We start from the raw sequence: 13,982 nt of genomic DNA, 5'->3' as shown, positions 1-13,982 counted from the left end.
AGAGCCGATGTCGTCTGGACTGCCTTCTAGGAAAGGAACGAGCTTGTCTTGCAGCGATGTCGCCGATTTCGCAGAGCCTGCGGTGGCGAGAACAAAATCAACAACGGTAGGGTCCGACGCGTTGGTGAGGCGGAGGAGGGAATCCGATACGAAGGTTCGATTGTCCATAATTGGAGGCGGCAGCTTTAGCGATTCTGATAACCCGATCTGCTGAGGTTCAAATATTCGAGGGGAATGGTCTCTCCCAGTCAATTATCTTTCCGTGAACGATCCACTTAAAGCGAGAGGCACATTGTGACAAACGATGGTCTATTTCCGAGGGGTGATGCAGACAGTGGCCCTGAGATGAGAGGGATTTGGGGTAGATCGAAGGGAAGTTGGCCGGCCACAAGCGATGCGAAAGAAGCTCCCGAGGCGCCAAGAAATCGGCCGATGCGGTGATGATTCATCAAGTACATACAGAGTATGTGCATAATTGACGAACTACTACTTGGTTAACTACACTGTAAACAATACACCGGGCTTCTCTATCGCAGTTTGTGCGTCCAGAAATGGTTGCATTCAAGAGTATAATTCACAAGCATTACCTGCTCTCAAGCCCGCTTGATCACATATCAGCCATGCCGTCCCATCATCGACCTATGAAACAGAGGGACAAAACAAGAAGATTAATAACAGTGGTAGAAGGGAAGTCCACGGCCGCCGGGCACATGGAGGTACAAATGTAGAAAAAGGGGTGGTAGTAGTCATTAAAATCGCCCAAAGTGCACGAGAAACAAAAAGAAAACGTCTCTGGAAGGCCAGAAGAGGAAAGGAGAGAAACGCAAAGACGGGCTGGTACATCAACAAGTACAAGAAAACCTTCTTCAAAATCATACAGAAACACGGGGAAAGTCGCACGTAAAAGAAATGAAATGAAAAAGCAGCATCAAACGCTCAATCGGTGAGAACAAAGGAAAATTCGACTCCGTTCGAGAAAAGGAGTGTGTGAGACTCGAGTGCATCAGACTCCAAAACAGCACCGCCGGCCAACGTCGGGCCAACAACGGCCTGGAGTAGTGCAGCGGAGTGGTCGGAAGGCGTGTTGGAAGAAGTCGAATAAAGGAAAACAAAAAAGCGTTATTGCCGCAGTACATGACGTGGGCGTTCCCCATTGCACATTAGAAGCATCCATGTTGCCGCTGCGTGGTTTAGCAGAAGCATGTAAATTATTCAAATCCCAGATTTTCACCTCAACGCCATCATTAAATGTTATTGTAAGGAAAGCACCAACTCCAACCAAATGCATCAATCAGTATGGTATCAGATAACCCTTGGGGATCAGACGTCGATCATCTCGGCGTCCTCAGCGAGCATTTCGTCCGCCGGGCCCCAGTTGCCTTCGTAGACTGTGGCTCCAGCGCGGCGGCGACGTCCCACAAATTGGACGCCGTACGTCTCCAAAACTTGATCTGCCGTGGGCCGATCAAACGGCTCCGGAGAGATCATCCACCGCACGATTCTGTCCAAGGCTTGCGCATGGCCGGCATCAATCATGAAGTTTGGGGGGTCGACCAGTTCGCCAGACCGAGCCAGGGGTGCAGCTTTTCGCTCGCCAGATCCGCCGAGGAAACTGTCGTCGCCAAATGCATCGTCACCAAAGTCCGAGGCACACAATTCTTCAAAGGACGGTTCTTCGGACACGGGGTTGCCGGACGCGTCTCGGAAAACGCCAGTCTCGGAACTCCACGTTAAGCTGGGAACATCGCTGGTGTCGCCATTTCGAAGCTTCTGCCACGAAAGACCATTGTCCGGAAGTTCAACGTTCCCGGCAATTTCAAACATAATCAGACCCAAGGAAAATATGTCCGCGGGTTTGTCGTAACGGCCCATTAAGATCTCCGGGCCAATGTATTCGCGGTCTCCTTCGCCGTCGATTCCATGGTCGGCAGGCCACCGCGTAGCCATACCGAAATCGGCGATTTTCAAAACACCCTCGAATGTAATTAGGATGTTGGCCGGCTTGAGGTCGAGATGGATAAATCCCATGTCGTGAATGTGTTTTAGTCCCTGTTGATTTGGTTAGCATAACTGTGAAAACGGCGTCGGAAGGGAGGGGGGTCAAATCATACTATAGACAACTCAAGCAGAATCTTCCAGATCCTGAAATCATCCAACCGCGCCTTCAGTCCAACTTGGGCAAGGAAAACATCCAAGCTTCCCTCTTCGCAGAACTCGGTTTGGATATACAGATGGCCGTTTTCTTCCCAGCTGTCCATGAAAGAGATAATGTGATCGGAATTCGTCAGAGATTTGAGCACGTCGACCTCTCGAATGCGACGCTCGCGGTCTTTCAATCCGGAGTAGGGTTGCTTGGATTTCTTGACTGCCCACACCTGCTCAAGCACTGGCTTCGGGGATTTGAGCCGACCTGAGAATATCGACGCTACGCCTTGGTCGTGAGGCTCGGCCACGCGGTAAACCTGGGAAAATTCTCCCGTACCGGTAAGTTCCACCTTCTCAAAGCGTGAAGTCAGGCTCGGATCGACGTCAGGCGCATGATATCCACTCAGGGTCAAGCTGGTTCTCTTCCCAGACTGGAGCAAGGACTCTCGCGGACCAGTCGGGGTGGCTGGCAATTCCGAGGAATTGAAGTCCGTCTTGATAGAATGTTGGTCATTGGGCGCGGAGATCGACAGGCCGCTCGGATCAGGTGGAAAGAGATTATCCTGCGGAGTGCGCGGGGATCCACGTTGGAATCTGTCATGGAGAGGGCTCGAGTTCGTCCCCATAGCCTCCGACAGTCTCTCAAGAGAAGCTATCTGCGAGGTGGCTGGGGGGTAGGTGCGCGATGGGAAGAAGGTTTGCTTGGTCGGTGTCGGAGGAAGGTCGTATTCACTGAGTGGCTGGCTATCATGCCGGGCTGATGGGGACTGCGATTGCATTCCTTCGTCACCGTCTACACTGACAAAGCTACCGCGACGCGAGGCCTCCGGTCGATTGAATGAGTTTCCAAAGATACCCATGCCCCGGGCGAACGGGCCTAGCTTAGGTCGTGTGCTAAGAGGGTTGGATGGAGACTGGGGTGTTGCATCCGATGGTCGACCGAGTGTTGATCTGCCCAAGGACAGCTCCGGCTGCGCTTTCTGTCCGGTGGGGAATAGATTGACGGGTCGTTTGCACGGCGTGTCAGGCATATTTTTGCTGAAACCCATCATGTTTTGGGGGTCCTCGGCATTGCGATTCTTTTTCGAGATGAGCCCGGTGGACATGAAAGCAGCTGGTAGAGGTTTCACGAGCTTGTAGTTCTCTGGGGTTGCGAATGAATCCATGGAAGACGTCGAGTCCTCGCGGGTCAGTGGACGAACGGCCCCTGGTCGGGTGGCACCTGCAGGGAGCGATTTGGAGAAATTGAACACCCCTCTGGGACGGTCAGTCTTATGAACGGGTTCATGGGTTGGCGAGTCATCTACCAAGCTTGAACTCGATGACGACTGCGTAATGGTCCGTGAAAGTGGGTGCGCGTTCGGCCGTGGCTGCCCGTTAGCATTGTTTGTTGACGAGAACAGAGGGCTGGCCGGGGCCGGTCGGGGAGGGAACAAGTTATCGCGACTTGGTTGGAAGAGGTTGTTATCCAGGGAAAGACGCGGGCGAGGACTCAGGGGAGAGCCGTTGTCCGAGGCTTCGACCTCGCCCATGGCTTTTGGTCGAGAGAAAATAGAGCGATCGCTTTGGCGTTGCTGGAGCGTTGAGCGTCGCAGAGAAGAGGAGCGTTTCGGGATCGTGGCAAAAGGGCTGAATGGGGTAACAGAAGGGGGGAACGAGGGTGTCTCGTCATCCGTCAGCGACTCGCCTGCGGCTTCATCGACAGTCGCAGGTGCATCCTCGCTGTCGAAGATACTAAACTCATTAGAGAGGTTGGCCGTGTGAACACTCCGCCTCTTGGCCGACGGACTACCACGAGAGGCCCGATCAAGATTCATTATTCCGTCGCTGCGCTTCAGAGGGCTGACCGTTGCATACGAGCCAAAGGTCCCACTCCGCCGCTTCTCGACTCGAGATAGAGGTGGACGCGGCGAAAGAGTAGCGGTCTCCGGATATCCAGCTGGAGTAGTTGAACAGCCATTCCCGCTTGTATCATCATCTAACTGCACGCTCACGCCCTGCGCTGATGGGAAATTCTCCACGTCGGGTGTGGTTGGGACCGACTGTGCAGGCTTCGTGTTGCCCTGGTCAGCAGAAATGTTTAAGGCGCGTTTAGCAGGACTCCTCGGAGAGGTCCGCACACGGCGCATTACCGGTCGAGTGATTTTGGCGCTTGGAGGATATGGCACGGCGAATGGGGATTGGTGAGAGGAGCTTGGAAAGAGTACGAAGTTGTTTTGCGAGGAGCGTCGCGAGGGCGACAGAGGAGATGAGATATATGGCGTTGTTTTGGAGGGAGATTGGTTCCGGGATGTGAGAAACGAGAAGTTGGAACTCTTGGAAGGGGATCGCGACAGTGATCGTCGCAACTGGCGAATGGCCGAGCTGGCATCAACGTGATGGATTCCCGTGTGGGACGGCAGATGGAGGGTACCACCCGCATCACGGTGAGGTGAAAAAGTCGCGACCATGATGGGTTTGTTGTCCAACAATCAATAGCGGACTGATCGATCTAGGTAGGTCGAGATTCGAGGGTTGGGTACGCTCTGGATGGGGTCGAAGAGCGAGTCGAAGGGTAAGTTCGTGATGGATACAGGGCTCTGCACCCGCGACAGGCTATGACAACAACAGAACAGATGGCGTGTAGGGTCCGTTGTGGCGGTGCGATTATTGTTGTGCCTTAGCCCGTAAGCACGTCGTAGCAAGGTAGTCGATTCCCCAGCGGAATGCTGCGAAAGTAAGGCACCGCGACGGGGGTGTCAGGAGAAAACAAGATGACTGTACAAAACAAGCGAAGGATACACATCCCACCCGATTATTCGCGGGCAGACCGAGTTCTCAACCCACTTGGCGATGCCTCTGTCCGCTCAGCGCGACTGCGTCAGAGGAAGTGGGGAGGGGGATGGAGGGCAACAGATGGGGAGGTCGGTCCTCTTCGTGCACCCAGGTCACCGAGCCACGCGCCTGAAACACAATGTACGTCGGCGCTCGCTGTATCCGTCGGCGCTTGGGATTCGGCGAGGAATGTTTCAGGGTGTGACCACGAAAATGTCAAAACAAGCAGGCGCGTCGCGAAGATGCAGGAGCGAATGAAACGAGTATAGACGCGACGAGGTTGACACGGGAATTCGAAGGCGGCGCAAGAAGGGGGGAAAACAACAAATCAAAAAATAAAATAAAATATTAGAGGGTGGAAAAATCCACAGGCCGACGCGCAAGAGACCGATAGGATTCGTAGAGACGCAGACGGGCCGATTTGATTTGATAGAAAGAGAAGCAGCAGCAGCAACTTTCTGTCCCTTCCGTCTCCCTTTCTTTAAAAACCCTGTATGACCGTATAAAGCGAAAGGCGATTGCGCAAGGGGTTGCGAAAGAGGTCGAGTCTCTCCAAAAACGATGGCCACGCGAAAAGCGAAGGCGACGAAGGAAGGGATGAGATGGACGGAGGGGCTGATGAAGTTGCGGTATGCAGGCGTCCTCAGTGGATAAATGACCCGAGGAATTTCCCTTGCGGGAGGAGGGAGGGGGGGTTGGCAGACAGTGCGCGATTCTATTTCTGAAATGGATCGAATTCACGGACTGGATTTGGCGAGAAGGGAAACTGCTCACAGCAGGAAGATTGACAGGAGCTGAAGCTAGTTAGAGGGAGAGCGAGAGAGAGAGAATTAAAAAAAAAAAATTAAAAAAAAAAATAGCGGCCAGTTAGGTCCATGTCGCCTCCTCCGAGGACTTCCAGCCAATCCTCAGGCGGGACTCGATGTTTTTCTCTCGCACGCGCAGCGCGTCTTTTGTTGTTGACTGGGGCCTTGTTTGGGCTTAGCGCCGGGAGAGTCACGCGTAGCCCCAAGGGTTCCCGCGCGCCCCAGTCCGCATCATACGATACAATACACTCCTACACTCCTACACTCCTACCAGGTCTACATCTATCCTCAAGAACTGCCCTTCCGGTCCATCGGAGGCGTGGGCTGGTCGCGATCCCATCTCTCGCGGTCAGACTCAGGTCAACAGCGAACCCCGGGTCGGAACCACTTTGGGCGACGGAAAACAGGTTCTGACCCAACCCCCCCCCTCCCCGGCCGGTACTTCATCAGGTACTACTCCGTAAGGCACATACCCACCGGTTTCGCCTATCGATAATACCTGATGTTGATAAGCAACGACGCGGGGACTTCGCATCAGCCCAGCCTTCGCGTCCCTTGCATGTGCGCCAATTTCCATTGACCTGGATCTCATGGTCTCTCGCTGCCTCCTCCGTCCTCGGTTGCAACGCGACTTTCGCCACTTTCCCTATCTCCTGATACAGTTCCTGTACCCAAGATAATCTACTCCGTATACGTAGGAGGTACCTGCTCCGTACTCCGTAAGGTACCCGGGGGCCATGTTGTCATGTGCTCCATAATTACGGAGTGCCGCGGTGGCAAAAAAAAAACACACCCACAGGCACCCGATCAGGCACCTGTCGTCTTGTCCACACCTGTCCACCTGTCCATCGTCTTCTTTGGATACTTCTAGAATCTTCGTCTCGACGTCTCCCTGTCGACGGCATCGTTCCGTTGGGTCTACGTTGTACGCAGTAGGACTGCCTGCTCGGTGGTCTGGGGTCTCCTCTTTACCACGTGTCTCTTGTGGACATGTCCAATGCCCTCGTCACCGATAGCGAGCGCCAGATCCCTATCAGGCCGCCAAATCAATTTACCCACCGAGATAATCTTATTTGATCGATGGTCTGGGTATTTCGATTACGCCCGTCCGCTGTATATCTGGGCACTCGACTCGTCCCCGGCGAGGTTAGGCAGGGTCCCGAGATCAATCACAACACGGAGGATGATAATCCTTCTCCAGCAAGCCTCCACTCGATTTTCCCTTGGATCATCATCCGCATTGAAGCTTAATCCTCATGCCAACGGCCCCCAGGTTTTTCATGTCCACTTCCCGGATCCCAAGCGTGTTGCCCGCTGCAGATGAATTATTCAGCTATCTCGCATTACATAGATCCAGAAGGTGGTATAATCCCGAGATATATATTTGCGACCACGGCGACCGTCCGGTTAGCGAAACCCTAGGCAGCTTCGAGGCAGTGAGCAGCAACCGCCATTCCAATTGCTGGTAGTGTTGTCCAATACAATGTAATCCCAGAAGAAACCGGTCTGGTAATCGCTGAGTTTTGCCCTCCACTAAATATTTTCACCCTTGATTCAAATAATTGATTTGTGAGTTTCATCCCTACCGCGCACAACCGCCGTTCTGACCCCGCCATCCGCCCTCAATCAACCTAGTAGTATGGATATATCCCACTAGCCTGAAACCATATCTCAATGCGCCCGTATGAGAATATCTAATTCCGTAGATGCACCTCCCCATCCCTTACACCGCATATTAGGCTTCCTCCCCAAATAGCCACTAGCCATGCGTGTGCCCTGGTTGTCATTTCGCCTGTCCGGATCTTCTTCGAGGCTCTGACACTATGGTCAGCCCCTTGCGAACCATGATACTCCGAAGTTTCCCAGGTTTCTCGCCACTTTGCACACCCCCGCCAGGAATTCTGCCCCAAATGTTGCCATGAAAATAGCATGACCTCGAGTCCAAGGCCATCTACCTATTGGCATAGTCATGAGATCTGCACATTCTCCCCTTTGTTTTCTCGGGGTACACATCTCTCCTGAACCGTGCCTTTACTTGGACCTACCGTTGTCGTCGTAAATTTGAAGCAAGCGAAAGTTGCTGCTAGTTATCTAATTGCATCATGGACTATCTAGCTGAAACCAGGTCGATAGAGAAGCCCAATTTAAGATTGCATGCAGAACAGACCTTTTTGCAGATGGCATCTCCGCCATAGATGCATGCGGGCATACGCACACTACCAGCTCCATCATCTGCTCCAATGCAAGGATCGGTGGCCCGAGACTAAGGTTGAAGGGAACGTCGGACGGAATAGAAGCCTTAATCTGACAAGCACGTCTATAGTGCTGCTACGCGATGGAGCAACCTCAAAGTTTACCTTTGATAGCTGTGTCCAGCAAGGAGTAGTAGGCAATTTGATCTCCACGATATAACGTCATCATGATGAGCCATGGGATGTAATCTCACCAAGCAAGGAACGATCTAGACCAGAGCTCTTGAGGCAAGCTACTAGACCCCAATGACGCAACACGGCCGACGCTGACAGGCCATCCTGATGTCTGGTCAAGATTTCCTTGGGTGCGGTATTCCGCTTGCCCTGGAGATCGGATGGGATGCAGGTGTCACTGCTACTCCAGTGTCTTTTCATGCAAGGGCCACCACCTCCGAATTTGATTGTGATATAAAGCAGAATGTTCGGTTGGCGTTCATATGGTCAATCTTTGATTCAATCCGTCTCCATTCCCACATCTATAAACATAAAAGGTCCTGCAACCCTCGGAGTGCATAAAACAAGAGTGAGAAAAAGACCGGGTTCAGCAAGAACACTCGACAAAGAGGGGGAGAATAAGGGCCTGCACGACTTGGAAGAGGTGCTTAGTATTAGGGAAGATATAACTGGACAATGAATGAGACGACGTCAACCCACAGACCGAACCGTCGATCTGCGCCCCTTGGGCCAGGACAGGTCAGGACAGGCACCCCGAAGTCAGCCTTCCTTTTGATCGGAAGAACCCAGGGCACATGAGGGGTACGTCTGCGGGGCAGGCGAGGATGCCTGCATAAGTGGGTGTCTGCATGACCGTCAATCCGGTTGTGATCGAAATAATGGGTCACAAATGCTCATCTCCGTTACAACGGTCGTCCCTTCCATTTCTCAGGGCGGGGGACGCCGGTGGATGATTGGCGACGTCGAGAGAGGTGCGTGCGCGAGGCCCTGAATCCAAGGGGATATGCTCCGTATATGGCGAAACGCCGGCCACCAGGACTATCGGCCTGGATACGAATCAGAGGCATTGCATCATGCGGGAAACTTTTCCACTCAGACCCTCGGTCGCTGCAGGGCAGCCACCCTGGTGATTGAGTCTCTCCGCAGGACCTCCGATTAGTACCTCCAGCGGGACCTCAGGCAGGCCTGCCTGTCTACTACGTAAGTATCTACTTAGTATATAGGGACCTACTCCGTAGAAAGTAAAGGTACCAGATACGGAGCACTGCGGTAACCGTACCGAACGATACCGAGCAGTACAGGCGAGCGATACGCCATGTACAGTACAGACGGTATGTACCGTACGTACGGGACAGGCTAAGCGCGAATTTCCCGACATCGGGCCAAGCGGATCTAATCTAAACGTCTCATCATCCCACTTGCAGTTAACGCCGAGCACATTGGCTTGGGCCGTGGGGCTTGCTGCCGGGCTGGGTGGCCTGAGCAGGGTGTGCAATGAGTGGTATACCGTCATTTGTTCCTGTCTGCAGACATGGACATGGATGGAAACGCAGCGTCGGTGGAACCTTCGTGGCGTGTTTCGGCTGTGAACAAAACTCGACCGTTCGTAGGAACGGACGGTCGAGGCCAGGGTGCTGGCGGTGCAGGATCTGGATGGGCTTTTTTATTTTCTGTTTTTCTCCTTAATTATCTATTCTCCCTCGTGGTGATTGCTCCTTGACTGGCCTGGGGTTATGGGGGGAGACTGTAAACGAGGATTCCTGTACTCTGTATTACCCACGGGTCATAGGAGGTATACAAGATCATTTGTATCATGTCACCCTACTGCATGCCTACTACTATCCGACCCCCTCTTTTCTTTTCCCCCTAGGAATTTTCTTCAGCCGAGAAAATTAATCAATCAGTTGGTGGGACCGAGGACGACTTCTCCTACGCCATTCCCGGCCCGCTGTCAGAGGAACCACCGCCTGTTTTGGTTTGCCTAGAGAGACCGTCTTGCTGGGTCCGCTTTCTTGAAGTTAACTTGACGAATTTTGATTTTGATTTTATTTATTATTATTCTTTATTTTTTTTTTTTATTTTTATTTTTTTTTTTTTTTCTCGGCCCAGTTCCAGTCTCCGGGTTGAATAAAAAAAAAAAAAAAAAGCTATTGTCCCTGCTTATACCCCATCGGCTAATACATATAAAGTACGGTCCCCTCGCCCGCAGCTGCGTTGAGATCATTTTTTTTTACCCCCTCACAGACTCTCTTTTCCCCAACTTCCTACTTCCCCTATTTTTTTTTTTACCCCCTTCTCTTATAATTCCATATCAGATCCTATCCAATTCAATGGAGCCTGTGGAACGGAAGCCCGAGGCCGGCTTCCCTATTTACCGCAACATGCCTTCCACGCAGCAGCAAGCCTCTGGAGAGCTACCCCGCCTGAAGGCCACGCCGCATGACGAGCTTCACGACCTTCTTTGCGTGGGATTCGGACCCGCTTCCCTGGCAATCGGCATTGCGCTTCACGATGCTTTGGACCCGTGTTTGAACAAGGCCGCCCCGGCTGGTTGGCAGCCCAAGGTCTGCTTCCTCGAGCGACAGAAACAATTCGCATGGCACTCCGGTATGCTCGTCCCGGGCTCCAGAATGCAGATCTCGTTTATCAAGGATTTGGCCACCCTCCGCGACCCTCGCAGTAGCTTCACCTTCCTCAACTACCTGCACCAGAAAGATCGTCTGATCCATTTCACAAACCTGAGCACCTTCCTCCCCGCTCGGATGGAATTCGAAGACTACATGCGCTGGTGCGCGCAACGGTTCTCCGACGTCGTGAGCTACGGAGAGGAGGTGGTCGAGGTGGTTCCGGGCAAGACCGACCCCAACAGCTCGGTGGTCGACTTCTTCACGGTGAAGTCGCGGAACGTGGAGACCGGCGACATCACCGCGAGGAGCGCTCGTAAGGTGGTTATGGCCATCGGAGGTATCGCGAAGGTTCCCCCGGGCCTGCCCCAGGACCTCCGAATCATGCACTCGTCCAAGTACTGCACAACCCTACCCGCTCTGCTGAACGACGACCGCCAAGCGTACAACATTGCGGTTCTGGGAAGCGGCCAGAGTGCCGCCGAGATCTTCCACGACCTTCAGAAGCGATACCCCAAGTCGAGGACTACTCTAATCATGAGGGACTCGGCCATGCGACCCAGTGATGATTCTCCATTGTAAGGCGACTCTTATTTCCGTCCGGTCTTGGGATACCGGCGCTAATGCAGGATACAGTGTCAACGAAATCTTTAACCCCGAGCGAGTCGATAAATTCTTCCACCTTTCGCCCGCCGAACGTCAGCGCTCCCTCGCCGCCGACAAGGCAACCAACTACAGTGTTGTCCGGCTCGAACTGATCGAGGAGATCTACAATGATATGTACCTTCAGAGAGTCCGGAACCCCGACGAGACGCAATGGCAGCACCGCATCCTGCCCAACCGCAAGGTTACGCGAGTCGAACACTACGGACCCAAGAGCCGGATGCGCCTGCACCTGAAGTCTGCCAAGGACGAGACGGAGAGTGCGGTGAGCGAAGGCAAAGAAACTCTGGAGGTTGACGCCCTCATGGTGGCAACGGGCTATTTCCGCAACGCACACGAGCAGCTCCTGCAAAATGTGCAACATTTGCGCCCTGTGGGCCAGGAGGGGTGGAACCCGAGCCGGGATTATCGGGTCGACCTAGACCCCAGCAAGGTCGCCGCGCAGGCCGGAATCTGGCTGCAGGGATCCAACGAGAAAACGCATGGCCTGAGTGACAGTCTTCTGTCGGTCTTGGCCGCTCGGGGCGGAGAGATGGTGAACTCGCTCTTTGGAAGTCAGCTTGCGGATGGGGTGGTGCCGGACACCCCCAAGTTCCGCGCTATGCTCTAATTGAAAATCGACCAAGGGGATGGGGAAAAGGGGGTAAAAAAAAAAGAAAAATATGAAAAATATCGTGGCCCAGATCCGCTTGTTTAGGCGAATATGGCGCTAAAGGAATAATTCTGGCAGCGAACGGGCCAGCAAACGGAAAGGAACACTGAACAGTGAACCCGGAGAATGGGAAGGGATACGCCGAGTTAACCCCACAGGGGTTTTGCCAAAAATTTACTGATACATTCAAGTTGCCTGTGGAACATTTAAGATTCATGCGATATTGTACATTCCATACCACTATTAACCTGCTGTTTTCTTTTTCTTTTTATTTTTTGGAGATACATTCTATAGAGAGGTAGACACGAATGATTTGAACGATTTCACCGACAGATCCAAGGGGAGGGAGACAAAAGCTCCATTATTCCCGGGAAACTTTTCTGGCTTGCCAGTCTAGCCGCGTGCCTGAGTGGTGGACTGGCCGTTTGGTTGGGTTGTGTCGCAAACCTACCACGATGGAGAGGGAGACCCGCCGACAATCAAGCGAATGATGTTACCGCGTCAGACACGCACACACACACACACACGCACAAGAAAGCCAGCCCATTCAAAAAAAAAAAAAAAAAAAAAGAAAGAAAGAAAGAAAGAAAGAAAGAAAGAAAGAAAAATCAAACTCGGTGAGGGCTACCAAACTAATTGCTATAGGGGAGTCAACTCCGAGCAAAATCCAATTGCGGGAAGTCTCCAAGCAACTTCCCAAGGCGCAGGAATTAAAGATGCGGTCGGTTCCTGATAATCTGATCAGATAAAAATTTTCGTCTGTTATCTGATGGCGCCATCCCACAACCCGTCAATTGGCATTGGGACCAAGACCGAGGCGTGGCTGGCGCGCTATTTTCCTTGTTTCTTTTTTTTTTCTCGCGTCTCCATTTGCATCCATGATCCTTCGGTCTTTCCATCACGCTGAAAGGCTCAACGTGCCCACCAGAGCATCCACTGCCAAGGACAGCAAAACGAGGGAAAGAAGAGGTCAGGCCCACTGCTGACGGACTGCGAGCACTTTTTTTTTTCCCCTCCCTAATTGCTGTCCCGGCTGGATCTGCAGGGATCTCGTGAAAGCTGTGGCTCTGATTTCATAAGGTAATGATTAATGGACCATGGATGGCATGCAATACCTGCACCGCTGCATTTTCATGAGAACTAATGCAATGCAGGGCCCTTTTCTCGGAGTCGGGTCTGGTCTGGCCTGGTCCCCTTAGCCCACTGGATTTCCCTCTCCATTCTCTCGGTGTCCGAGGTATTTTCTCGGAATTCCGGCCAGGAAGTTCAGGAACCCCCAGCGTTAGCTGCTTGATTAGGTAACTGATTGATTAATGATTGATTGATAATGAGCAGGCAGTACCCACTTCCTTCTCCTCTTCTCTCCGCCCAGACTGCCTCTGACTGGCTCTTGCCTCTGCTCTTCTCTCCCTGCACCCACAGCCACCCAGAAATTTAACCCGCTGCTTGCATCATCGGTTTCCTGGTTCGGACCAAAGCACGGCGTCGTCTACGGAGGACGGAGAGGAGCCTGTCTAGCCTACCCTCCTTCGTCCCTTTCCCTTTTCCTCTCCGTGCTAGCTTGATGCCCTCGGAATTTCTCATTTATCCTGCCGAGTTCCCCATCTGTCCCCATCATGCCACCCATGCCACGCTCTCTGGTGTCGGACTATTTCCCCCGTTTCGGTTGATTCTGACGATGATCCCACTTCCCGTATGCCACAGCTCGCGCAGCTCGCAATATCTGGACCGGTCGGGTCCAGAACCCGTTGATTGACCGGACTTGCGACTCATCTTCAGCGTACCTCTCCGAAGGAGAGCTAGCGAGGGTGAGTCTCTTTAGCGAAGGGAGGGTTTAATTATCATCTTTTATCCTGGTCTCCAAAGTGGGGGAGGAAATAAAAATAAAAATAAAAACAAATCAAGTCAGAGCAAGACAAAACGCTGTACACTCCAGGAACTAACCATGGCCGATCTAGACATATTCGGCCTAATATACACTACCTTCACCCATTCTTTCCTTTCCCTTAATTGATGGAAGCTTACTGCAGTGGCGGTTCTATGCGACTTAGCGTTTATCCTAACAGGGGAG

General features: G+C 52.7%; 2 protein-coding genes across 2 annotated transcripts; one reads left to right on the top strand and one right to left on the bottom strand.

Annotated features, from left to right (window-relative positions):
• Positions 1-1,320: 1,320 nt before the first annotated feature.
• Positions 1,321-4,595, bottom strand: P170DRAFT_448724 (tyrosine protein kinase SWE1; the record flags this gene model as incomplete). Its single annotated transcript, XM_024850988.1, has 2 exons — positions 1,321-2,049; positions 2,112-4,595. 2 exons carry the CDS (start codon positions 4,593-4,595, stop codon positions 1,321-1,323), a joined length of 3,213 nt encoding a protein of 1,070 aa, XP_024702336.1.
• A 5,618-nt stretch (positions 4,596-10,213) lies between these two features.
• Positions 10,214-12,217, top strand: P170DRAFT_412534 (L-ornithine N5-oxygenase sida). The gene is made up of 2 exons (XM_024846936.1): positions 10,214-11,174; positions 11,233-12,217. The coding sequence occupies exons 1-2, from the start codon at positions 10,303-10,305 to the stop codon at positions 11,867-11,869; spliced, it is 1,509 nt and encodes a 502-aa protein (XP_024702335.1). The 5' UTR covers positions 10,214-10,302; the 3' UTR covers positions 11,870-12,217.
• The last annotated feature ends 1,765 nt before the right edge of the window (positions 12,218-13,982 follow it).

Source organism: Aspergillus steynii (assembly GCF_002849105.1).
Source record: "Aspergillus steynii IBT 23096 chromosome Unknown P170scaffold_6, whole genome shotgun sequence".
Classification (NCBI taxonomy): Eukaryota; Fungi; Ascomycota; class Eurotiomycetes; order Eurotiales; family Aspergillaceae; genus Aspergillus; species Aspergillus steynii.
This window is presented reverse-complemented; position numbering and strand designations above follow the sequence as displayed.

Coding starts and splice junctions, on each gene's coding strand:
- P170DRAFT_412534 (XM_024846936.1), top strand. CDS start 10,303: ATGGAGCCTGTGGAACGGAAGCCCGAGGCCGGCTTCCCTATTTACCGC. Junction 11,175..11,232: donor CCCAGTGATGATTCTCCATT/GTAAGGCGACTC, acceptor TGCAGGATACAG/TGTCAACGAAATCTTTAACC.